The sequence below is a fragment of the Elaeis guineensis genome, chromosome 1 (genome assembly GCF_000442705.2).
Source record: "Elaeis guineensis isolate ETL-2024a chromosome 1, EG11, whole genome shotgun sequence".
Lineage (NCBI taxonomy): Eukaryota > Viridiplantae > Streptophyta > Magnoliopsida > Arecales > Arecaceae > Elaeis > Elaeis guineensis.
Genome location: NC_025993.2, coordinates 21875139 through 21902761, shown reverse-complemented (window position 1 = coordinate 21902761; position 27623 = coordinate 21875139). Strand labels below are relative to the sequence as shown.

Genomic DNA, 27623 nt, shown 5'->3' with positions numbered 1-27623 from the left:
ACCATGATCTTGACAAATCTATGGAAACTGAGATTTTGAAATCCTGACCAAAATAGAATGACTACGATTGGAAACCATATTTAGACATTGATTTTGAAGTTTGTGGACTAAAAATCTATCTAACAAATATAAATTGAAATATGTGCATCATGTCATTGAGTAGCCGAGATGAAAACCTTGTTCTCAAGGTGATGCCCATGATTAATTATGATCACCCTCTATTAAGAGTTCTCTAACAACTAGTTTATAATGAAGTGTCTGTCCCTTCTACACATGCCATGCACAGTAACATGAAACACGTTAGCCCGGGAAGACGGTTCCATTGTTCCCCCCTCCCCGGTTTTTTCGTAATTTCCAGCAAATTCCCGACTTTCCTCGCGACCCAAATCTCCCTCCACGTACGGCACAATTACGATCACCCTTTCATCTCCTGACACATAACCTACTCTCAGACCCCACAAACAATCCCCGTACGTGCAACGCTGTCACCCACCCAACACTATCATTTCCTGTCCTAATCCATAAATCTAATCTCAAGCCCTCTCCTGCTTCTCTCTCGGTAGGTGAATCCGGCGAACCCTTCGCCCTCCCAAGACTAAACCCACCACCCCTCTCTCTCTCCTCGCTTTTTGGATCCAATTACTAATTCCCGATCCAAAAGAGCTAATTAAAAAGAGTAGTTAAGATTTTTATGTAAGTATTATATTGATACAAAATTAACAAAAAAAAAAAAGAAAAAAGAAAACAAGCTTTTTTCTCTCCAGTCTCCTCCTCTTTCTTTCCATCTCTTCTTATTCTAAGATACAGTGAGAGATCGTAAAAATGAGAAATTTTATTATAGAATATATATTAGAAAATATTTAATAGTAGTGACAATTAGATATGAGAAGAACAATAAAGATCAAATAAATGGAGCTATAATAGGGGTCTCCTTCGATCCGGGGGAACCGAAACCGAGACGAGACGCGCGACACCGAGGCCGGGCCCGATCCGATCGATGAGGCTTATCGCCGCCACCACCGACCGCTACAAACGATCGACGCGCCGCCGCCCATGTCTTCCTTCTCCGCCCCCTCCGCCGGCGGCCGCCGCAATCTCTACGTCCCTCAGCCGTGCCCCCACCTCGCCGACTACCGATCCAACGCCCACGGCCTCGCCAAGCCCTTCCGCTCTCTCCAGCCCTGCCTCCGCGTCCGTCCCCTCGGCCGCCCTGAGATCCGTCGCGACCCGCACGAGATCCCCCGCTGCGGCCCCTGCTCGGCCGCCGACGGAGGCGGCGGTGGAATGGGCCCGAGGCTGTACGCCTGCCTCGCCTGCGCCGCTGTGTGCTGCCCCGCCCACGCGCCGGCCCACGCCGAGGAGTGCCGGCCAGGGCACGAGATTGCCGTGGACGTCGACCGAGCGGAGCTCTTCTGCTGCGCGTGCGGCGACCAGGTCTACGATCGCGAGTTCGATAAGGCCGTGGTCCTCGCCCAGATAGCCGCCGCCGCAGCCAACGCCTCCGCATCCTGCTCGCTGCCGGAGAGCCTGAGGAAGCGAAGGAGGGTGGACTACAGGCCGTGGACTCCGGATCCGCGGGAGTGGGCAACGATGCGGCGGGAATCGAGCCCTTTGCTCCTTCTGGACGCCTCCGATCCCTTCTCCACCGGCGCCGCCAACACCTCCACCTCGTCTCCTCCTCCGTCGCCGGGGCTGAGGGGATTGAACAATCTCGGGAACACGTGCTTCATGAACTCGGTTCTCCAAGCGTTGCTCCACACGCCGCCGCTTCGGAATTACTTCTTGAGCGATCGGCACAACCGGTTCGAATGCCAGCAGAAGGGTCGGAGGAAGAAGGACGGCAGTGGCGACAGCACGGGAGGACATCGTTGGAACCCGTCGGGTGGGTCGCCGGTGTGCTTGGCTTGCGATCTCGATGCAATCTACTCCGCCGTCTTCTCCGGTGATCGGACTCCGTACAGCCCCGCCAAGTTTCTCTATAGGTTTCTGCCGCTGCTCTCTCTACGTCTCTGTTGTATTATTCTTTTATTTATTTTATGTTTTCTTGATTTTTTTAATTAGATTAATCTTCTTGGCACGCTGCTGTTTAAAAGTTAGGATTTTTTTTTTTTAATAGTCTTTGCGTTTAGGAAAAGCTATCGTTGTTTTAGTGCTTGAGAAGGCGAAATGAATGTTAGAAATCAGTTTTTTGTCTTTTTTCGAAATAGCTGTGATATCATGCCTTGGTTTCCTCTCCTGAAACAGCTTACTTATAGGAAGGAGCGTTCTGCTTTAAGTCAAAGAGACATGATTTTAGAATTTGTAAAGAGGCCAAATGGACGCTAGGATGTTTATGAGAGACCTCGATCAGATAAATGAAACGATGATCTTAGTTGTTTCTATCATATGTTTTGTCTTCTTTTTTTTTCATCCCTTGTATTTTTCCTTGGCATAAAATTGGCACCACATTGATGAAAAAATGCTGTCTTCTAGGAAGCGTTTTTGATGTTTTTACATATTGAAACATCACTGCTGGATCTTTATGCTTAAAGAGCAAATAAGATTTTGATATCCCAAGAATGGTGATTGCCTTAGACTGCTGAGTTACTTAAATTTTTTTGCATAAATCGATGATGCAAGTACATGGATCTTAAACCTTTTATAAAAACATGCAATCTGTGGTGGGTCCACTTGTTGAGAATGGAACGGTCTAGATACTACTGCAGCTGCAATTTTGTTTTCGTGCAGCTGCATTGATTGCTTTTTTCATCTTTGTTGTCAATGATATAAGCATCTACTGAAAATAATTTAATTGAAACATACTTCTTCCATCAAGTTCTTTGTTAGATTCACTAAAAGGTAAACTGAGATGGTCCAAAGATCAATTTGCTTGTTTTTATTGTCATGGACTGAATTTATTCAGTTTTTTGTGTCAAGGTGTTTCTGCGCAAAATGTCTTATCTCATATTATTTTATTTTCATATTTGTAGCCTGGACATAATTTAAGTTTGTCTTGAATCGTTTGATACTTGTGCTCTGGATCCCAAAGCTCAGCTGGTCTCATGTTTCATGCACAGTATTGTATTGGTTGATTCTGTTGAATTGCAGGAAAAATTATGTATGCTTTGTGGCCGCTTGTTGTTGTTATGGGCCAGAACCTTATGTCAGCAATAGTTGTTTGTCTCGAGGCTTAATATGGTTCTGCATTGTTGTTTTTTTGTTCCCCTAAAGTTTCTCATACAGTGATAAAAAAGTTGTGTTTATAATGATTCCCTTGCTTGTATCTTCTTAGCTTAAAAAAAAAAAAAAAAAAACATGTGACAAATTTTTTGGCATAATAAATTGTGTGCTTAGATGTAATACCTTTCTGAAAATGGTAGATGTGCTGATTATTGAGCTTGTGCGTTGCAGGTGGTGGCAATATGCGTCCAAGCTGGCAAGCTATGAGCAACAGGATGCTCATGAATTTTTCATTTCTATGCTTGACGGTATTCATGAAAATGTGGAGCAAGACCAACACAAACCCCAAAGCCAAGGTAATTTGTTTCCGATGTATTGGTTCCATTTTCTTTTAGCATTTTTTGAGACCTTTGCACTGTTTAAAATTTTGAAATGCTACTCAGTTACTGCAATTTGGCAAGTTTGACATTCATGTACCAATCCTGTTTAAACTATCTTAGTGTGACGTGCACTTATCCATCTGTATCAAACCCTTTAAGTTCACTTTTTCTTTGCTGTTTGATTGCCTTTAATATCAAGATTGCAGCTTATGATTTCTTAATTGTAGTTTAAGCTCTCTCTCTCTCTCTCTCTCTGTCGATCTGATAGAAGGATCAGTAGGCAATGAACTACTTCATGTGGCGGAGGCCTCCCCTAAATATCCTTAATAACCCAAACCCTGGTGAAGATGGGATACAATCCCAGGTCGAAAATTTACCAGCTTGATAAGCTAATACTTTCAGTTTCAGCTCTTTGCACCACATGTATTCCAATATCAGACTGCATTATTTCAACACTGTAGGCTTCATTGTCATCTGGTTATAACTAGAAGGCTATGCATCATTTTTGTGGTTGATTGATATTTATGTGCTGCAATAAATAATCTAAGCAACATCTCTGTGTGCTAAAACTGTCAGCATTTTTTAGTCATTAAAATGTATATAAAATTTCTAATTTAAGTAGATTGTATGGTCAGTTAAACTCTGTTGTAGAATAATCAGTTTTGTTTGAATTTGTCACAACACCATCTAGCAAATTTTTTCACTAATCTGGCAGATGAATATTTCTTTGAGTCCAGGTGCTATGCAATTGTTTTAAAGTGGTAGTTAAGATACAAGGTTGATCTGCTAGAGATAGTACAGTTCGAGTATAAATTGTTTTGTGAATTATGCTGTTAAAACTGTAGATGATGTTTTCCCCTTATGTTATTTTTGTTTAACAGTATACTCTTGAACTGCTTTTCCAGAGATAGTGTATGTTTTCGGTTTATTTTCACTTTTATCTCAGATGAAGTTCCCTGATTCTCTGGTCAAAATTTTCTGATAAGCTTATTTTATTTGTAAACAGGCAATGGAGATTGTTGCATTGCTCACAGGGTGTTCTCTGGTGTCTTGAGATCTGATGTGACTTGTACAATTTGTGGTTTTACATCTACCACATACGACCCATGTTTAGACATCTCTTTGGACTTGGACTCAAACCAGAATTATATGAATGTGCCTACTACAAAATCACATGCATGCAATGGGGCGAATGATTTCATATTATCTAGCCAAATCTGTGGAGTATCTACACTCATGGGATGTTTGGAGCGCTTCACAAGGCCTGAAAGATTAGATTCTGATCAAAAATTCTTCTGTCAACACTGCAAAGTGAGGCAAGAATCCCTGAAACAGATGTCTATAAGGAAGCTTCCACTAGTTACTTGCTTTCATATTAAAAGGTTTGCACATTCATCAATCAAGAAAATGTCAAGAAAGGTCGACCGCTACTTGCAGTTTCCATTTTCTCTTGATATGGCACCTTATCTATCATCCTCTGTCCTGAGGAGTAGATTTGGCAACCGTATATTTGCTTTTGATGGTGATGATTCAGATGCAGCTATTGAGCTAGCTTCAGAGTTTGAATTATTTGCAGTGATTACGCACAGTGGTACAATAGAGGCTGGCCATTATGTAACCTATCTGCGGCTAAGCAGTCAATGGTATAAATGTGATGATGCATGGATCACTCATGTCAGCGAAAATATTGTGAGGGATTCACAAGCATATATGCTATTCTATGTACAAAAAACTCTTTACTATAAGGCAAGTGAAGATGTGAGTGCCTCGTGACTTGTTTAGAATGGTGATCAATAAGAAGCTCTAGCTGAAATGAGAGTGGATCAAAGTGCTCAGACCTCTGCATCCTGGTTCTCCTGTTGTTCTGAATTGAGGACAACTTTGAGCAATTTTGTACCAGTGAAACCAATATATATTATATTGGTTTGATCTGATGGATTCTTTTTGACCAATGAGTTACTGTTCATTGATAAAGCAAATGAGATTGTGTGGATAAAGGGAACCTAAATTTTTGACGTGTTCCTTTAAACAAAATTGAAAAGCTTCTCTCTGAAGGTATAGTTTTATATAGCAATTAATCTTGACTTTAGTTTGCACTCTTCAACACACGCACTCTCTCTCTCTCTCTCTCTCTCTCTCTCTCTCTCTCTCTCTCTGTGTGTGTGTGTGTGGGTGGGTGGGTGGGTGGATGGATGGACATTCTTTTTTGTAAATTATCATGAGTACAATATTTGGCTTGTTTGTTGGTCTGTTAATTTCTCGACTGCCTGTCATTTATGACACTTTGAGTAGGTAATTCCATTTTTATTTACTTGTTAGAATTCCTATTAGAGGAAATCTAGAAACTGTTATTTATCTTCTTGTAAGGGTGTGTTTGGATGATAGAGCCGAAAATTCTATGGGATTCGTGGGTTGGGCTGGTATAACCAACAAAATCACAAGATTACAGGCTATGCTAGGCCTATTTTCATAAATATGGAGTACCTTTGGAGTGGACTGGTCCGAATCCTATAGGGAGAAAAAAAAAAGACCTCTCTTTTTTTCTCCGGGCGAGCACACTCCAAAGGTACCTAGGTATTTATGAAGATAGGTCTAGTCCAGTGTGATTTTGCTGATTGTACCCCCAACCCATAAATCCCATAGGATTTTGGGCCCCATCATCTAGACAAGCCCTAAATTGTCTTAGAAATCTTAAGTTACTTTCACCTATCATAATAAAAGAATGACTGAATTATATTTCCCATTTTGGTTCAGCATATCATACATTGTTCCATGAAACTGCACCTACGGATGAAAATATTTCTATATTTTTGTTTACTTGAAGTTTTGTGGCTTTTTCCACTGGGATAAAAAGCTTCTTATTGTCAATTATTTTGCATCTCTACTCTTCATGTAATCTGTTTTCAAGTCTGGTGTCTTAATGACTTGCTTCTTGTTGATACTTTGTAATGGATGGTCTAACAGCATGCCTCATATGGTTATACCTGTAATATAATGATCTCACAAGTGGATACTCCAGTCAATAGTAGTAGAAGATTATGTTTGAAGATGATGAAATTAACCTGAAATATTTAGCAGATGTACAGACTTGCTTGTAGGGGCATACTTATAGCACCAAGCCACAGTTTCTAGCTAAGACCATGTCCTATATTCACACGAATAATGGTACGACATAGCAAATTCATTAACATGTAGTTATCTGTGTATGATCTCTATTTTAAAACAGCAGTTGATTGGCTTATAGTTGATAGCAATTCTAGAACATTAACTGAAACAACAAATTTTGCAGTTTTTTTAGTTATCATTATTAGGTGTTTGTTGTGAGCTTGCTGATCAAAATTCAGGGATTTCTGCCCCTTTTATCTTGTGTTAACAATAGCATGGACTCTTCATGTTTTGATCAAACAGTACATTGATAGTAATAAAGTGCCTTATAATGGAGTGCATCCTCTCTCTCTCTCTCTCTCTCTGGCCACACTAGCTAGCAATATTATGAAAACTGAGGCCACAGAAGCTAACAATATTAAGAAAAGAGGGAGGATTTGGCACCTAAGAAAGGATCTAGGGAGAAATAGAGTAGGGCACACCATGGACGGAAAAGAAAATGTTTTGCATGGAAGCTGCTAATGGTGCAAGAAAGTGAAGGCATGGCATGGTTGCAGATGATCAGGGATAAATGAAAAGAGTGTGACAGCAATTTCCACACTTATGAAGCCTTTAATTTATGATGAATATAAATCTGAACATAAGATATTTTTGACCGTATAAATACTGTTTGAAAAATAAAATTGTTTGAGGCTTGTCTATGAGGCCACAGAAGATTGCAATATTAAGAAAACAGGGAGCAGCATGTGGATGCTGGAAAGTGGGACAGTTCATTTGGAGGATTTGGCAATGAAAGAGGATCTAGGGAAAAGTAGAGTAGGATGCACCATGGATGGAAAACAAAATATTTTGCGGGGAACCTGCTAATGGTGTGAGAAAGTGAAGGCAGTCCATGGACGCAGATGATCAGTGATAAATGAAAATAGTGTGACATCAATTTCCACGCTGTGAGGCCTTTAATTTATGTTGAATATTAATCTGAACATATGATTTTTTTTTGACTGTATAAATATTGTTCAAAAAATAAAATTGCTTGAGGCTTGCCTTGACTCACAAGATGACACAGGGCTATCCAATTTATCTTAAGGTTAAGGTTATATCGAAGGCTTTGTAAAGTGAGGCCTACATATTAGACAGTGAGGCTCACATGAGATGTGATTCATCTCACCTAATTTTATGCCATCGATTATTAGTCCTTGATTATTTTGTTATTGGAGGGATTATCTTGTATTTAATTTTTTGCATGATGGTGCTTGTAGATTTGATTGCCAAACTTACATATGGTAAACAATCTGTCATCTATTCGAATATTACACAAGCTTTTCATTGATCTTGAAGTTGCTTTCTCCACCAAGGTTTCTCACAATGGAGTGTTATTATGGAACTTTCTGCATAACCAAGTGCAGGCACAACACTCATATTGATCTTGTTTATAAAGCATCGTATGTGTTGTTTACATAATTCATTCATATAGACATAGCTTATGACTTACACTGCGAGTTTGAGATATGCAGCTCCTTTGCCTGCTCATTTTGAAAATTGATACAAACTTGTAGTCTTTTTCTGCCTCTTGTTTACAAGAAGAATGTAAGACATGCAGATATTACACGGTGTGTCACTTGAGCTTCTGGAATGAAAGGAATTCCTTGATATTCAAGCATACAATTGAGTGTTGGAGAGCATTTTGTCAAATTGTAAAGACCTTTTCAGAGTATACATCATTCGTAACATTGACATTAAAGAATTGGCAGTGTTGGAAATGTAATCTTTAGCTACATTTATGTGGCCATGTTATCTAGTGTCCTGGTAATTGTTTTATCATCTAGGAGAGAGTAGGACCCTGTAGCGGGTGAATTGTGGTTCTTATGACATGTCCTCTTTCGTGTTCAGAGGTAAAGATGAGCTATCCCCCAATATGATGTCACTTTTGTTTCCACTGATAAAATGAAATATATAATTGTAAGAGAAATATTGGTTTTGGCAGGCATTTGACTAAAATCACTCCTTGACATGGTAATATGGAGGAAGAGATACTGCTCTGCTACTCTCATAACGTTTTGTGTAGGCAGAGGTAAACCTGGTGAATGCTACTTGGCATCAGAACTGCACTGGATAAATCACTAACCTGGTGCATGCTACGTGGCATCAGAACCGCACTGGATAAATACCTATCATGGTTGGTGCATGTTCCATGGCATTGGATCTAGATTGAATGAGTCATTCTTTTGCTTGGTGTTTTGATTATGTTGTCTCTTGTGTTAAGCATGCTAGACATTAGAAATCAGAGTTTGTTTGTGAGAAGATCAAGAATTGATGCAACTTCAAAGAGATTAGGTCTTGATAATTTGATCCAAAATATTGTTAACGCAGAGATCATCTTCCATATTTGGTCTCTTATCAATACATAGTTCAAATCATATATTTGATCTCTCCTTACTTAGCATGAAATTTGAAATGCTTCTCTTGTAATAGCTGGTCTCCTTATTTAGCATGAAATTTGAAATCTTGTCATAACTGACCTAGATTACAAAAGCATATAATTTGAATTCTTGTTATAGCTGGTTTAGACTATAATAGCATATAATTTGAATTCTTATAATAGCTAGTCTAGATTATAATTGTAATCTATATATTCCTATTAGAGGACAATAAAATTATGAGAGAAAAAAAAATTATCTTTAACATGGTATCAGAGTATTAAAGCTCCAATGAGCATTTTTTCTCTCTCTTTCAGTGCTCTCTCATGGCCACCAATTCATCTATCTTCACCTCCTCTAGTCCCTCTTCTTCTCCACCTAACATAATGATCCCTCTTGCCTTTCTATCGGTGCCGTATTTTTTATCTATCAAATTGAATGCGTCCAACTTTCGGATCTGGAGAAAGCAAATCACTCTTTTTTAAAGAGTTAGGGCCTGTTTGGGTTTCTTGATGGCTCTCACCCACAGCCTACTGATCTTGTTGCTACTGCTGTCTGGCAACAACAAGATGTCTAATTAATAAGTCTTCTTGTTTTGCTTCATTATCTGAAGATCTTATTCCTCTTCTTCTTGACAAAGAGACCAGCTATGAGTGTTAGAGCACTCTTCATAAAGTCTTTGGTTCAGCATCTCCTACCCGACTTATGTCTCTATATCTAGAGTTATAGAATCTTCGTCAAAAATTAGATGAGACAGTCACCTCTCTTCTCCGATGTACAAAAGTTGTAGCTGATGAACTTGCTGCATCTGGTAATGCCCTTAAGTCAACTGAATTTAATCTTTATATGCTGCGTGTTCTATGTGATGATCTGCAAGATGTGGTCCCTAGCATTCTCAATCACCACACCCCTCCAACCTATATTGAACTTCATGGGCTCTTACTTAGTCATGAAAGCATGCGAGCATTCAGAAAATTAACTGTTACTGATGCAGCCTCTTCTATCAGTCCAACCGTCAATACCATTCAGCGGTCCCCTCATTTGTTTAGTAACCTTGGATCCTCTACTAGTCGTGGATTTACTCGAGATCATAGGGGGCGTGGCCGATTTGGTCGAGGTCATGATCATTTTGGTCCTCTTGGTGGCCATGGTTCTCAATGGTGCTCCTTTTACAATCACAGCAACCACTCTAATGCAAACTGCTTCAATTGCTCTCAGTAGCCCTACTAACACTTTTCCTCTCCATAATCCAATGTCAATTTTTTATATTCATCGTACCCAAATCTAAATCTATCTTACTATCACCCTAATTAACCACTTCTCCCTACCCCTCACCCCCACATTGCCCTCACCCGGTACCTCGATACAGATGCATCTCACCGTGTCACTCCTGACATTCATTCTATATCGTCCTATAATGAGTATACTGGCTCTGATCAAGTGCATGTAGGCAATGGTAAGGAGTTACACATATTACACATTGGTCATGATTTTCTTTCCTCCCCTCACTTTTCTCTTTCTTTTCAGTTATCTAATATTTTATATGTCCTCTCTATTTTCAAAAATTTACTTTCTGTATAATAGTTTGCAAAAGATAATAATGTCTTTTTTAAATTTCACCCATTATATTTTCTTATGAAGGATCGAGCCACCAAGACCACAGTGTTATCCGATCCGAGTAAAGAAGGATTATACACTCTCCGATCCAGCCCTTTTTTGTTTGCATCCATTCATATAGCTGAGAACACCACTCTTGATGGCTGGCATAACCATTTGGGCCATCTTCATTATCGCTTGCTTCGCTCTATGATGAAAACAATAATCTCCCCTGCAAATCTATGCATCTTCGTCATCTTTGTCCATTGTGTCAGTTAAGTCTAGTAAGTTGCATTTGTCTCCATCCTATCATTGCAGTTAGTTTCTCCTAGATCTTATTTATAGTAATGTTTAGGGTCCTTCCCTTACTCCGTCTTTGTTAGGACACTGCTACTATGTAATTTTCATTGATGATCAAAGCAAATTTATTTGGTTTTATCCATTAATGCGCAAATCTGATGTATTTTCTACTTTCTTATAATTTCAAGCTTTGGTTGAACAGTAGTTCTCTTGCACTATCAAATCCATCCAAACTTACTGGGGAGGGGAGTTCGCTCTCTTCCTTATTTTTTTAGTAAATTTGGTATTATTCATCATGTGGCTACTCCTCACACAAATGAGCAGCAAGAGGCTGTCGAATGCTGTCACCGTTATATTACAAAGACCGACCTCTCTCTTCTTACTCATGGGTTTGTGCCCATGTTGTATTGGCATTATGCCTTTGAAATGGTTGTCTTTCTCATTAATATGATGCCATCCAAAATAACTAGTGGTGTGTCCCTCTTTGAACTCGGTTACAACAAACCACTATATTATACTTTCCTACGAATTTTTGGATGTCTATATTATCCCTATCTTCGTCCTTATAATCGTTAAAAAATGGAGTACTGATCTCAGCCATGTATGTTTCTCAGCTATAGTCCCTCTCACAATGCCTATCGATGTCTCGATTTGACAACAAATCATACATATATCGCTAGGCATGTTCGTTTTGACGAATCTACCTTTTCTTTTCAATCTCACTCTCTATTGAATCCTCCAATGCAACCATCTCCCCCTTCCCTTTCTTGGGGCATTACATCTCTTCAGCCTTTACAAAAGGCCACCCTACCACTAGCGTCCATCTCTCCACCAGTTCTCCATTCCCCTTTACCAGTAGTATCTCCTTCCTCTAGCATTAACTACTCTGCATCTGTTCGAACCAAGTTACTTACTGATCTCTATCGCAATCCTTTTTTAGCAACATCCTCTCTTCCTACACCTTTCTGAACAGCTGGTTCTCACCTAGACATGCCCTCCTCTGACCCACCTACTCAACCCATCCATACCCATCCCATGGTGCTTCGACCCTATCCAAACCAGCCATTCGCCCTCATCACCATTATTCTCATCAAGGAACCTACTTGTTTTACATAGGCATCAAAATATCTTGAGTGGCGTGCTGCAATGACTGAAGAATTTAATGCTCTAGTTCATAATTGTACGTGGTCTCTCATACCACGTTCATCTCACTAACAAAATTTGGTTGGATGTAAATGGGTATACAAAATCAAGCGAAAGGCTGATGGCTCTCTTGAGCGCTACAAGGTACGCTTAGTGGCTAAGGGGTTCCACCAACAATTTGGCCTTGACTACAATGAGACATTCAGCTCAGTTATCAAGCCTACCATAATTCAGACTATTCTAAGTCTTGCAATCTCTTAGGATTGGTCCATCCAATAATTAGATGTTCACCATGTATTTCTACATGGCAACCTGACAGAGAAAATCTACATGTCCCAACCGTCAGGTTTTGAAAACCGTGACCATTCAGATTATGTTTGTTATCTTCACAAATCTCTATATAGGTTAAAACAAACACCCTATATCTGGTTTCATCATCTCTCCTAGTTTCTTGTTGGACTAGGATTTGTTGCTAGCAAGATCAATCCTTCATTATTTATTTTGAGGATGATCTCTCATGTGATCTATATGCTCATCTATGTTGATGATATTTTGGTAACCAACAGTGACTCCAATCAAGTCTTTCTACTCCTTCGTTAGCTGGCTACAGAATTCTCCATTAAAGATCTTGATTATTTCTATTTTTTCTTAGAAATTGAAGCTGTTCGAAACTCTACTGGTTTGTTATTATTTCAAACCCGCTACATTAGAGATCTACTTTCCAAGGCAGGCATAGTTGACTGTGAACCTATTCAGACCCTAATGGCTACACCACAGGTTTCTAATTCAGGGGGTGCTCTCCATCCGAACTACACACAGTATCGCTTCATTGTTGGAGCTCTTCAGTATGTCATTTTGATATGCCCTGATATTTTTTTTTGTAGTGAATAAAGTATGTCAATTTATGCAGTCTCCTAGTACTGATCACTGGGTTATGGTCAAGCGAATCTTACGGTACCTTAAAGCAACAGCTGATCATAGGTTACAAATTAGCTGGTTGACCTCTCACTCTCTCCAAGCCTTCTTCGATGCAGATTGGATAGGTAGTGGAACTGATCGGCACTCCACTAGGGGTTATGTAACTTTTCTCGGCCCCAACCACATTTCTTGGGCATCTTGCAAACAGAAGATAGTTGCTCGCTCTTCGATAGAGTCTGAATACAAGGCCTTAGCTGATGCATCAGTAGAACTAATCTGGCTTGAGTCTTTGTTTCAGGAGCTAGGCCATCGTTTACATAGCCCCCCAATTCTATGGTGCGACAATATTGGGGCCACTTATCTCTCAGCCAATCTTATTTTTCATGCTCGTATGAAATATGTCGAGATTGATTTTTATTTTATTCGTGAATGTGTTGCATGATGCCAACTATCTATTCAATTCATTTTCATCCAAGATCAGCTTGCCGATATTCTCACCAAATCTTTGGGTACGTCACGTTTCAGATTCTTATGGAGCAAGCTGAAGATTCATGGTCACGAATCTCCAACTTGAGGGGGTATGTCAACGCAAAGATCATTTTCCATATTTGGTTCACCTATATTCGGTCTCTTATCAATACATAGCTCAAATCATATATTTGGTCTCTCCCTACTTAGCATAAAATTTGAATTGCTTCTCTTGTAATAGCTGGCCTCCTTAGCATGAAATTTGAAATCTTGTCATAACTGGCCTAGACTATAATAGCATATAATTTGAATTTTTATCATAGCTGGTCTAGACTATAATAGCATGTAATTTGAATTCTTGTAATAGCTGATCTAGATTACAATTGTAATCTATATATTCCTATCTGAGAATAATGAAATTATAAGAGAAAAAAAATTATCTTTAACAAATATTAACATTGTTATATATCCTACTGATGTTTGTTAAATTCGTCATTGAGACATTGTGCTTATGTCTCTCAAGTGAATCCAAGCTTGTTGACTAATGACTTTTTGAACTTAAAAGAAACAACATTGTTTTTGAAAGATGTAGATCTTGTTGTAATCAATCATAGTCAGCTTGCTCCTCTAATACTAAATGCATCACTTTCCAAATTCAAAGGTAAGGATTTTAGCAACAATCTTGTAGATTTTGCCGAACAAACTTATAGGTCTGTAGTGGGGAAGATGCATTTTAAAATCAGTGGTAAATGTTACCTTCCATTCATGAAGAAACATTTGGTCCCCCTACAAATGTTGTTGCCTATAATATTGCAATACCCTAGTAATATCCTTGAGTAGTTTATACTACTTTGATATCTTGGTATTAACCATGTGTTGTGGTTTGTTTCTGATTGACATCCGAAATTTGGGAAGCATAGTGCTGGAGCAACCTGCAAAAAAATTTGAGTCAGAGGATTGTGCTCCGACGAGGACCCTATGATGCTCAAGTCAGAATGTGCAAACAGAGAAGTAGAGTTTTAGCTTTTTAAGATGGGGTTACTTATCTGGATCCTCGAAATTTGAGTATTTATAAAGGAGATGGTTGTGTAACCATTTTTGATAGACAGGCTGGTCGAATCTGGTGCGATTATTTGGTTGTGATTCTCAAGATCAGATAGTTACGTTTGAAAGATTCTCAGGATCAGGTGGTTATATCCAAATAGTATTGACAGCTATGGCCAAATAGTATTGATAGCTATGGTCAGTTGGCGTCTGACCATTAAATCTAATCCTGACCAATCTACTTCCGAGGAGAGATCAGAGAGTGTGGCGTGTCGACAGGAGTTGGGACTGATAATTTTTCAACCAAGATCGGACCAAATCTTTTCGTCTAGGATTCAGATCAAGAACATGCCGACGAGAGATCGGACAGAATAGCCTCCGATCAGAGGTTGGGACAGACATTTGCCAATCAGAGGTTGGGCAAACCGTAATAATTAGGCCACTCGAGAGGCACTGATATGGATCCGATGGATCATAATGGGTTTGAATCTTCATACATCATCAGTCCATTCCAAATTACTCCTAAAAAATATCTCCTACTCCCTAGTCCGAGCTCTAGTCGGGCTATGGGAGTATTTATCTTGACATTCTGAATGGTCGGAGATGTGAAAAGCTATTTTTAAATCAAATATCTATGCATGATTTTTCAGACAAAAAAATTATCGAACTAATGATGAAATTTTTGAAATCTATGTAGACACCACTTCTGATGCCGTTCATCTCTGTGGGAACGCATTAAATGTGGAGACCATTGGTCAGTTGTTGAGCTAATGAAGGCTTAATGCGTGGTCCATTTTATGGATTCATACTGGCTTGACATCCTCCGAGAGATGTGCGTCCTTCTATTTAAAGGGGTGGCTTCTTTTATTTTATTTTTTCTTATCCTACTGACTCTGGTGAAATCTTTTATCCCTTTGTCATTTTTCTTGCTCCAAAGCTCCCTCAGACATATTTTCTTTTTTCTCCACCGTATGAAGAGTTTTCGGAAGATAGCTGCTTTCTTTTGATTTCTTACTTGAAGGTAAGTCCCTCTTACCTTCTTCTTGATTCTTTTTCTTCCTTTCGTTTCTCCTTAGGTTTCTATTTCCATGATGGGTTTCAAAAATTTTGTAAGTGAGAGTCCTATGCGAAAGAAAGTGAAAGATCTGAAAAACTCTAGGTTTAAAACCAATCCTTTGGTCGGACCTGGAGAGATCCAAACCAAATTGACCTTGAATGATCTGGAGTTGCTCTGAACCCAATACTATATTCCAGACGAGTTCCATCTCGAACTTCTTGATTCCAATGCTCGAGTCCACAGTCCACCTCCAGGCCGATTAATGGTGTACAAGGAAAATCTTTGAGCAAATCTTAGATTTTCCATCTTTTCCTTCATTTTTGAGCTTTTTAGGTTCTACAGGATTGCTTTCTATTCTGTGTCCTTAAATTTCTTTAGATATATCATAGGATTTCTTGTTCTCTGTTCTCAAACAGGAGTCCGATCTTTGATTCTTCTCTTCCGAGTTTTTTTTACATTAAAGAAACACCCATATGTCAACTGGCTGTATGTCTCCTCCCAGAGGGGTGCTACTTCCTTAGTTTTTAGCGCTCCCTCATTCATTCATGGTTGGAAGAGCTATTTTTTTTGTCTCTTGCGCTTCGATAGACGACTGGAGGCTTTCGGATTGGGGCCAGACTGAAGCTTCATCTTTGAAGCCCGTAGAGTTAAGTACTGAAGAAAATGGAGGACTTAGGGATCTCCTGGATCACAATGCTCCTCATCTGGATGAGTTTTATTCGATGAATCCTTCTTCTCAGTAGGACTTTCTTCTAGCGAACCTAGGAGTGAGTGGGGTGTTCATGCTTTTTCTCTTCTTATATATATATATATAGCTCTTTAACTCGATGTTTGTTGAATAATTGTAGAAATAGAACCCTCAGCAAAGGATATTGCGAAATTAAAGGCCTCTCTTCCACAGAAGAAGAAGACTCGGACCGTCAGGACTAAGGGAAAGAAGAAATTGAAATCTGTCTAGCTCAGCCAAGAGCCTATTTCCGTCGACTAAACACCTTTCTTCGAGGTCGAAAAAGTTTTGGAGATACCTGCACCTACTTCGATTTCGACTGCTGACTCTCCAGAAAAAATCATCGAGCAACCTCAGCCTTCTAAGACTTCTGCTCAGGTAGGGTCTTCTAAGAAGGCTGACGATGATGAGGCTCTTCTCGATGACATTCCAGAGGGCTTATTTTTTTCAAGACTGGAAGGCAGTTTATGAAACTATCGAAAACTTCATTATTTCGATGGAGTTAGAGCAGATAGATAAGATGAGCATTTTCAGTCTAAAAAAATTATCCTTGACCGTTAGCCACCAGATATAGCATTTATCTTGTCACTCTTTTTTCTTTTTTGATCATCATATTTTCTCTGACTCAGTCGATTTGAAATGCAGTTGCTCTATGTTCTGGTCAATCTGTCAGACCGCTCGGCCAGGGAGGCATAGGTGCAAGAGGTCGAGAAGAAAGTTGAGATGGATGCCCAGATAGTTCAGACAAAAATTAAAGAACTAGAGACTGAGGCCAAGAATCTCTAGGGAGCCCTTGGGCAGGTGGAGTCCGATTTTGCCCTCATCTTGGAGAGGGAGAAAGAAGCAAAGAGAAGGATTGAGAAGTGCATTCAAGATGCCAAGCACTCCTCAGTCGAGAAATTCAAAGCATCATCTATCTTCGTTGAGGAGATGGCTCGAGCGGTGAAGGCATTTAAGGCATCTGAAGAATATCGCAATAGCCATGTGACTTTCAGGAAATATATTTTTCATCAGGCTCATAAAAAAGACTAGGTCGATTGTCGAAAGTCGATAGAGGAGGAGCATTCGGAGCTTGATCTCATCTTTTTGGACTATGAAGATGAAGATGAAGATGATGAGGAAATTCACACTATCTTCGAACTCTCTATTTTTGAGAAGGAGAACATTACCAAGCCGCTCTCCTCTTCAACTACTGGTACAGATCCTTCCGAACCTCTGTCGGACATAACTCCTCAAGAGAAGGTCGGAGATTAAATACTTGTACTTTTTATTTTCCTTTTATCTCTATAAGAAACTTTTATTAATGAAATAAAATTACGAGCTTTTTGAATTTACCATCTTCAATTATTTGCATAGTTGATGAATGATGCTTGTGACATCGGCTCGATAGCTGATGCTCCTTTACTGACTACTCCTCTTCCTCTGATGATGGCAGTCAAGATTAAAGCTCACATTAAGAGTCTGGAGGAGAAATTCAAATTTTTTGAAAGAAAGGCCACCAACCAAGGAAAGAGACTGCGAAAGGATCAAAAGAAACTTGATGAGGCCAAGAATGAAGTCGGTAGACTTCAATAGGAGATTCGACGAGGAACTATAGCGCATAGTGCCAAAAAGGCACGCTTTGCCGAAGAGGTGCAGTAGATATCCGACGCGATGGAAAAAAATCCTGGGGTGTGGCGGCGAAATTGACTGTATATCATCATCAGCTTGACTTTGCCCATGGAGAAATTTGTGCCTTGGAGTCCCTAATTAAGTGTAAAGAATTTGGATGGACGAGGTCTGAGTGGATATTGCAACTTCAGGACGAACTCCACAATGTCAGAAAGAAAATTTCAAAGTTGCAAAAGATGTTGAATAGCAATAAGACCGTCATCGCTCCCAAAGCGAGGTATCTAGGTGACGGCTCCCATTGCCAAAGTCAGCTCAAAAGAGCCTCTTCCGATCTCCCATGACGAAAGATCTCGATCAGGATAGTGGGAACCAGAAGATCGATCTCTGATGGAAGGAGAAAGAGCTTCTTATTCTTGATCTCATGAGCAGCTAATGGACAGTTCTCAATCAACGATCGACACGACCTTTGCTTTCAGGCATCATTCTGGCTATAGCTTTTGTCGGAATGCAATTTGAATTTTGTATCCGCAACTTGATCTGTCCAAGCTGTCTGATCCTGAGATGGACATGGAAGATGCTTTGATGCAACTATACGAGAAGTAAGGGAACACTTACATATTTTTCGAATTCATGATTCTCTGCAGAGTGTGGCGTGTCAAAGATCTTGATGGTAGGAGAATTTTCGAGGTCGACAAGGTGCAACCAACCAATGATGCCCCACCAACTGAGTAGCCAACTTTTTTCTTTTTTCCACTTTGTCTTTTCTTCATCTTATAATACAGACAAAGAGCTGACTAGATTCTTATAAATACTTCTTGTTGGAATAGTTACAACTTTTTCAACCATATGTTCATATATATATATATATATATATATATATATTATTATCATTTTTTGAATCATACTAACTCCACATGATCATCGTAAAATGTAAAAACTTTATCTTAATAAAATTTTAATCTTCATAATGCTACCCTCTACTCCCGAGTTCAAGAATCAGGCTGAGAGAGTAGCTATATAATGCAAGTTCTCAGATTATGCATTGGTACCTTCTTTTTATTGGATGTGTATCCTAGAAGCCAATTTTGGCTGACACATATTTTTTTAAGAGCATATTTTGTACTTATTGGGCAGTCTTAATAACCAATTATGTTTATGTATCCATGATTTATCCTAAAAATTAATAAAGATGATTTTGTATATTCTCAAGGTGTTGAAAATTTGGGACATACATCATTAGTGGTTAATTTCTAAATACTTTTGATTGAAAGATCATTACAGAGGACAGTGATCAATCCATTCGAGATCGATGTACGGATCACCTTCTTTTAAGGTAGATGAGTCTCGAGTCTATGGTGTAGAGACACTGAGGTGAAAATGTAGATGGTTGTTAGAGAATAACTTGCACTGAGCATGATCAATATGAGAAATCACTTGGATGTCTACTCACTCGTCAGTGATTTTTTCAATGCTGCAGTGATGTGACTGATCTTTTAACCTACAGTGTATTGACTATTCGTAGGGAGGCTATATAGTTTGACTGCACGTTTTCTTTATCTCTAGCCATATGGGTCCTTGCTATGTATGTTGGTTATGTAGGTTCAGATTCGCTGTTTGGAGTAGAATACACCTAGATGGAATGTATTGATCTTGGTAGAAAAGAAGAAGTCTTATGCAATTCGTAAGACTGAGTTCAAAAAAAAATCTCTGATCAGAGTAAGTGTGAATACTGAAAAAAAATTTTACGAGATTCATAAATAAACTGAAGTCGAGCCAATCTAACATATGACTGATAATGGGATTTGACGACTTCTCCATGATCTCTGTCAAGTTGAGACTCTCAATAGAGAGATTGTATCACACGATAACTGCACCTAAGGGTTCACTTTTCTATTCTGTTGGGTTGCCACTATATGTTGCTAGACGTCACTGATGGATCGTGAGAACTCCTAAGATCATTTTCAGATCAACGATCTTTGTTGAGATGAGTTGGAATCATTTTAGCCCATCAAAAAAAGTTTCGATGATACTGTGATGGAGATCACAATATGTCTCACTATCAAACAGAATAGAACCTGAGGAGTCACATACAAAAAGAGCATGACCTGATCAATAGCTTAGATTATATTTGAATTATCAATTGGATTGATAGTTTAAATATTAGAAACTACTAATTTGTAAGCATTACAGTTTTGGCAGCTACTAATTATTAGCACAGGGACTTAATTGCAAGGATTGTAATTTTTTTAGGATTGATTAAATTATAAATTAAGTCTTAATTAATTTAAATTAGATTTAATTTAATTAGATTTAATTTAATATTAATTGGATTCAATTTTCTAAATCAGATTTGGATTTCAAGCTTGATTGGATCAGGTTTGATAGTCTTTTCGAATTCGGCTCGTTTCGGACTCGATTTGAATCCGATTGAGACTCTATTTGAACTAGATGAATCATGACTCAGAGAGCTCAAGTTCTCTAAGATTTTTTCTCTGGAAATAATATCAAGATGGGAAGAGGGGCATTATTTTTCATGTTATTTTCTTCTCACACGCATGAAAGGAGAGGGGGTGCCAATAGTTGGCGCCCCACCTTATTTGAATTTTTTTTCATTCAATTTTTTTTATTTGAATTTAATTCAAAATAGGAGAGAAATATCTCAGATTAGGGAATAGAAATATTTTTTTGTGTGACAAAAAAATTAGAGAAAGTGGACGTGCCTGGTTTTATGCGTGAAAGATCTTCTCGATTTCTTTTGGCGCACCACTTATATTATTCCTTTATTACATGCCATATATTTCCTATTTTGATAAGATCAGATCTTTATCTCTAAGGGGGTGTGAGGAATAAAAGTGTGTGCGACAAAAATTTGAGGAGAAGAAGAGTTTTGGCATGAGATATGGATGCTTTTTTTAAGACATGAAAATTATTTTCATGCGCTGTCTTTCTTTCTTTCTTACACATCCCAATGCCCTCCTTCTTCCATCCTCCACACCAAGATCTGATGATGATCAGATCTAAAATGAGAAAAAAGAGAGAAGAAGAGAAGAAGAAAGATTTTTCTTCTTTTCATGGTGATCTGATTCAGATTCCATCGGATCTGCGCGAAAGAGTTCGCGCAGCGATCTCTTTCTTTAAGATCTAGAAGAAGAGATCTAGATCCAAGGATGAGGAGCGAGATCTATAAGGTGCTAGCACACCGATGATCTCGGTGCTCCGATCAGGCTACTCTGTGTGGATACCAACAGAGGTCAGGCACATGCACGGCTACGATCAGAACCCGAGATATCCGCAAAATGTGAGGTATGGAGATCTAATCTCCATTTATTTTTCTAACGGTTCATTTTTCTATTTCAGATTTCAGATCATGGTTATATATTCGTATCAAGATTTATGCTATAATTTTCAGATCAGATCTGGTATATATAAATTAAAATTATTTTAATTTATTTATATTACATAGATGTTTAGAAAAAAAATTTGAACTACATGTATAAAATCATAGCATTTTCTAACAGTAGTATCAGAGCCAGATTCTGATACGAATGTGAAATCCCCTCAGATCTGATATCTAATTTGTAAAAATCAGATCTGAAAGTTAGTTGGATAATCATATCGTTTTGAAATAAGATTGTCCTGGCATAACCCCTGTTATACTGAACGGTTGTCCTAGAATGATGTAGAACATCGATTTAAGTTAGATCTGATTTTTATGCTTGCTGTAATATGATTACAGGATTGTTTTAGATCTGAAATTATTTCAGATCTGAAATAAATTATGAGTTATTCAGATCTGAAATTAGTTTTAGATCTGAATATTTTAATTAGGGTGTAATTTGGATCTAGTATGTTTGCTGAAATTCTTTCTACATGTGTAGATTTAATGTTATGGTTCATATGTTTGACATGTGAAAGATATATTGATCTGATTTTTAATTGATTATATATATGATATGTTAGATTAAATTTTTAGTACCTTAGTGATCGAATTGGGATAGTCACCATGACCGTCCGATCATAAGATGATGAAGGGATCAAAGTCCCTCTCTTGTCCATTCGATGGGTTCTCTCTTATGATGTATAGGGGTGCCGACTGTGATATTTTCTCTGAAGATAAACAGCAAACAAAAAATTATATGTGTGATATTTTTAATTTAAATCAGATTATGTAAGTATTTTTAAGTATTTTAGATCTTTAAAATATTATATTTGATATATTGTTTGACATCCGATCTAAAACTTAATTTCTACAACTCTAGATCCAAAACTCTAGGTTTGTTTGTATGAGAGCATGAAACTATGACTGGTATGCCTGTGGAGTCGACTCAATTCTCAATTGGGTCGACTTGAGTACTTGGTGAGTTGACTTATTTTGTTGGAGTCGACTCAAAACCTTGGTAGGTTAGCTCAATTACAGATGAGCCGACTCAATTGTGTAGGCTAGGTTTACAGATTTCTATTTGTCTTAGTGTGTGCTGACTCACTATGATAAGTCAATTCATGTACTAGGATGAATCGACTCGATTCTGTAAACAGTGATATTATATGAGATACAATATAAATGGTTTAGATTAAAAAATATTTCAAGATCTAAACCCAAACCCATGTACATAGTGTACTTAATTAAAAATTAAGATTTAAAATTATAAGATCTGAAATTATGAATTTAAGATCTAAATTTCAATATATAAAACATAAACTTTTGGGTATGGGTTGAATAAATTGGATTTAGAGACTAAACTATAACTAGGGTCATTGATTAGATCAAGTTAGAACTCTTTTCGATTTTGAGCAATTGATCGAAACTAATTAAGAGTTGATTGAGATTAGGTCAAAGGGGCTCAAATTGAATTTAATTGTAGTTGGTCAAATTGATTCACATGTGGTGTGAATTGATTAAGTCAAGATCGAATTTGGCTAAGCGGTTCAAGCTTGGATCTATAGGTTAATCTAATTAATTCTAATCAACCAATTTGGTGTTTAAGGTAAGTACTAGATGATGGTTATTTAATTGGTTTCATTGTCTAATCTGGCCAATTCGTTGGTGTCTAAAAAAAATAACGGGGGGACCCCCACTCATCTTTACTTATCTGACCATCTTGGGAGATTATATTTTGTATTAGATTACCTGTTGACCCAAATTCACCCATGCCGACTAGGTTGGTCAAACATGAAATGTACTGACCTAAATCATACTAGTCACTATATCAGATGTATATGACTAATTAGAAGAGATCTGAACCCAAATTTTCTCACTAAATATTAAGTCTACTAGTCTTCCATCATTGTAGAGATGCTGGTACCTTTTCTGATGTTGATCATTTTCGGCTGGTTATAGTGGTTCAATTGCATCGAAAAGGCATAACCACTTTATTGGCATTAGATACCTCGGGATAAAGATGGGGTTGGACCCAATAACTGTTAGGTGAGGGATCCAATGATACCTTTATACTCGCTGGTGAATGGTGGGTCGGACTTAACTAAGGAATATGTCAATAACTGTTAGATGAGGCCACAAGACTTAGAGATCAAGTCACTGCAATATGCTTAAAGAAGTATCTGACAAAGAGTTGTCCATGCATTGATATACGTATCACCAATAACTATTAGGTGAGGTATCATACATTGATGGGACTGCAGCACCCACTAGAACCATTTATCATGTTAGAATTTTTATTTCTCCACCCGAGGAGTGTGAGAGACTCGAAAAATTAGTGAAAGCTTTTTGTTGATTTTTAAAATTTCTAGAACAAACTATTACAAGTACAATCATCTAATTAAATCTTTACTTTCTGTAATCAATTCTTTCAGCTTCTAACACTCTAGCTCGAATCTTAGATATCTACCACTTAACTGAAATCGATTACATATTCTGGCTCAGAAATCTAAGAATAGTTCTTAGCTTTTAAAAATTAAGTCATATTTTTTATCAGATTAACCCAATGTCATCAGCTTGTCTAATCCATAGTCAACGAGCTATACTTGATAAATGGTTGGACATTGACAATTAGGTTAGATGCTATAAATTGGATTCCATAGTCGATGAGATCCAATATATGCATAAAGATATGTAGACTACCAATGACATGTTGATTCATCTATAATAGCTATGAGATGATCAAAATCGCACAATGCATGAGATGCATGATGGACAGTTGGTCCATGATCGATGATAAAAAATATTGAAGAGCTTGAAAAGCTTGACATGACCATGCATAAGAAATTACTAATAGATTTGATCCTGTAATTTTGGATTCATATGGATAGTTTATGAAACTATTATATGAATAAATATTATAGCACCTTAACTGAATCGATCGATATACTGGTAACTAAAAGACCTTGAAAAGTTCAGAGGTACATATCTAGAGAATCTAAAAGAAATATTTATATACCTTCGAAAGGTATGTCGAATTGCTCAAAATTAATTTTATGATTTTTTTTTTTCATTAGACTTTAGTGCATATTACGCACTTTAATATAAGGTCTAAGGAAGGAAGAGGATTAAGGAAAGGTGAAGTGACTCTTTTGAGTCGGCAATTGTGCAAAAGTTGTACTGAGACTGTGAGCACCTAATCTCGATGATTACCATTTGAATTTAATTTTTATCATTTGCATGGTGTGATGCATTTGTAAAAATTATTTGGGCAAAATAGTGAATGCCATTGGGTCTGAGAGATTTAGAATTAGATAACCTAAAGTATATAGATGGTTCGTTTGGCTAAGTTATGAATGAAAAAAAATGATTTGCTGATCGGAGAAAATGAGCCTTTGGGCTCACTGACTATTAAGTCATATCTAGTCTGTGAATCATCTCTTTGAAGATTAATGACCAATCTGTCCTTTATGGATTAAAGAAATAGGATCACTGAAATACTTATCCAAATACACATATGATGTGCATGGCCCATTTGATGAGCTAGACTAGGAGGTTATCACTACTTCATCACCTTTACCGATGAACAGTCATGGTATAGGTATATATGTGAGATACAAATCTGAAAGACTTTGAAAGATTCGAAGAATTCAGATATGAAGTAGATAAGATAAATCGAAAAAATCTTAAAGGTACTTTGATCAGATCAAAGATGCAATATCAAATAAAAAATTTATCGATTATCTAAAGAAAATGGCACAGTGTCATGATGAAATTCTTCTTGTACACCTTAGCTCAACGGTGTATCTGTGAGAAGCGATGGAACTATATGAGATATAGTCTAATCCACCATGAATATCACTAGCTCAATTATTATTTTTTAGGAACAAGATTTAATTTTTGAAATTTAAATTAAGTTTCCTCTAAAGTTGGTTTTACCGCACCATATGATATATGATATGGTGGACAAGTTAGAGGATAGGTCTGTGAGAACTCATTTATAGGGTATCCCAAAAGGTGTTTGAGATATCAGTTTCTCTTCCTAGTAGTTCACAATGTGATTGTGAGCAATCATACTGTTTTCTTGAAAACAGTGAGAGGATAAACTCAAAGAAAAAGTCTCTAAAGAACAACGAGTCACAAGACCTATACAATCTATTTAAGATGAGCCAGTATATGTACTACTTCCTCCATCTCGTTGATCTAGTAGGATCTCCTATCCTTTAAAAAGATAATTGGTATTCTTACAAAGGATTCAGAGAAAGTATTTTTCGAAGAAGATTGAGAACATAGGGATGATCCTAAAACCTACAATGTATGATATGAGGAATCATGTAGTTACATGAAGGTCAATGGGAGGGTCCCATGCTGACATCAGTTATGATGTGGTTATATATAAATTTTTTTTTCAAAGATGTAGGTCAAACATTCTGGAATAAAAGGCCTATAGAGATAGATCCTAAAAGGATGTTTGGTTTTCATAGATAAGTACATAAGAGATGCTGAAATGGTTCAGCATTAAAACCTTCCAGAGAGATCTGTTATCCTCTTGGGTATAGGTGTATGCCATGCCATGTACTTGACTTGGTATATCTTGCTGTGAAAGTCACGAGTAGATATTAGTCGAATCCAGACTGAAAATATTGGATTGCTGTGAAAATGTCCCTAAATACTTGAGAAGCACTAAAGGATTATTTCTTATCTTTGAAGAAGGGTTAGAGCAAAGAGTGGGAGGATATACTAATACTGATGGTAAAATATCTATATCAGCATGTATTCTTGAGTTATATTGGTTTGATTTATTGGAAGGGTTCCAAATAATCGACTAGTGGAAGCTGAATATGCTATAGATGTGTAAAATATATTCTGATTCTTATGATAGTTGTAGACTTAGATGTCATACCATTGGATGTTATGACATTGTACTGCAAAGATAATGTCCATAGTCCTTGCTAAAGAGCCAAGGTCTCACCAGAAGTCCATGCACATAGAACAAATATACGCGATTACCTCAAGTAGAAATATATGAAGGTGAAGAGAGTAGACTCCACATGATAGTGGTAGGCCCAAGTCACTTAGCCAGCTAAACATTGAAGCCTATCTTTAGAAGATGAGGCTCAGGTATATGGCAGATTGGCTTTAGCACAAGTGAGAGTTTGTAGGATGTGTGTCCTAGAAGTCAATCTTGACTGACATATACTTTTCTCTAGTACATATTTTGTACTTATTGGGCAGTCTTAATAACCAATCATGTTAATGTGTCCATGATTTGTCCTAGAAATTAATAAAGATGATTTTGTTTATTCTCAAAGTATTGAGAATTTAAGACATACATCATTAGTGGTTAATTTCTAAATACTCCCAATCGAAAGATCGTCACGAAGGATAGTGATCAATCCATTCGAGATCGGTGCATGGATCACCTCCCTTTAGGACAGATGTGTCTCGAGTCTACGGTGTAGAGACACTGGGATGAGAATGCAGGTGATTATTAGAGAACAACTTGCACTGAGCGTGACCACTACAAGAAACCACTTAAATGTCTACTCACTCGTCAGTGATTTTCTCAATGCTATAGTGGTGTGACTGATCCTTTGACCTACGGTGTGTTAGCTATTCGCACTGAGGCTATATAGTTTGATTGCACGTTTTCTTGATCCCTAGCTATATGGATTCTTGCTGTGTATGTTGGCTATATAGGTTCAGATTTGCTGTTTGAAGTAGAATACACATAGATTGAATATATCGACTTTGGTAGAAAAAGAGAAGTCCTATGCGATTCGTAAGACTGAGTTCAAAAAAAATCTCTGATCGGAGTAAGTGTGAATACTGAAAAAGAGTTTTCATGAAATTCACAAATAAAATCGAGTCGAGTCAATCTAGCATATGACTGATGATGGGGTCTGACAAGTTCTCCATAACCTCCATCAAGTCGGAACTCTCAATAGAGGGATTGTATCACACGATAACTGCACCAAGGAGTTCACTTTTCTGTTTTGCTCGGTTGCCACTACATGTTGCTAAACGTCATTGGTGGATCGTGAGAACTCACTAAGATCATTTTCGAATCAACGATCTTTGTTGAGGTGAGTTGGAATCGTTCTAGCCCATCGAAAAGAGTTTTGATGATACTATGATAGAGATTACAGTATGTCTCACTACCAGACAGAATAGAAGCTGAGGGATCATATACAAAAGGAGCATGACCTGATCAATAGCTTAGATTATATTTGAATTATCAATTGGATTGATAGTTCAAATATTAGAAATTGCTAATTTGTAAGCGTTACAGTTTTGGCAGCTGCTTATGTGATAACCCGGC

At 37.8% G+C, this 27623-nt stretch overlaps 1 protein-coding gene across 1 annotated transcript; it reads left to right on the top strand.

The window, feature by feature from the left end:
* The first annotated feature begins 587 nt into the window (after positions 1–587).
* On the top strand, positions 588–5617 carry LOC105033791 (ubiquitin C-terminal hydrolase 22). The gene is made up of 3 exons (XM_010908710.4): positions 588–1982; positions 3391–3515; positions 4546–5617. The coding sequence occupies exons 1-3, from the start codon at positions 1054–1056 to the stop codon at positions 5310–5312; spliced, it is 1821 nt and encodes a 606-aa protein (XP_010907012.1). The 5' UTR covers positions 588–1053; the 3' UTR covers positions 5313–5617.
* Positions 5618–27623: the final 22006 nt, after the last annotated feature.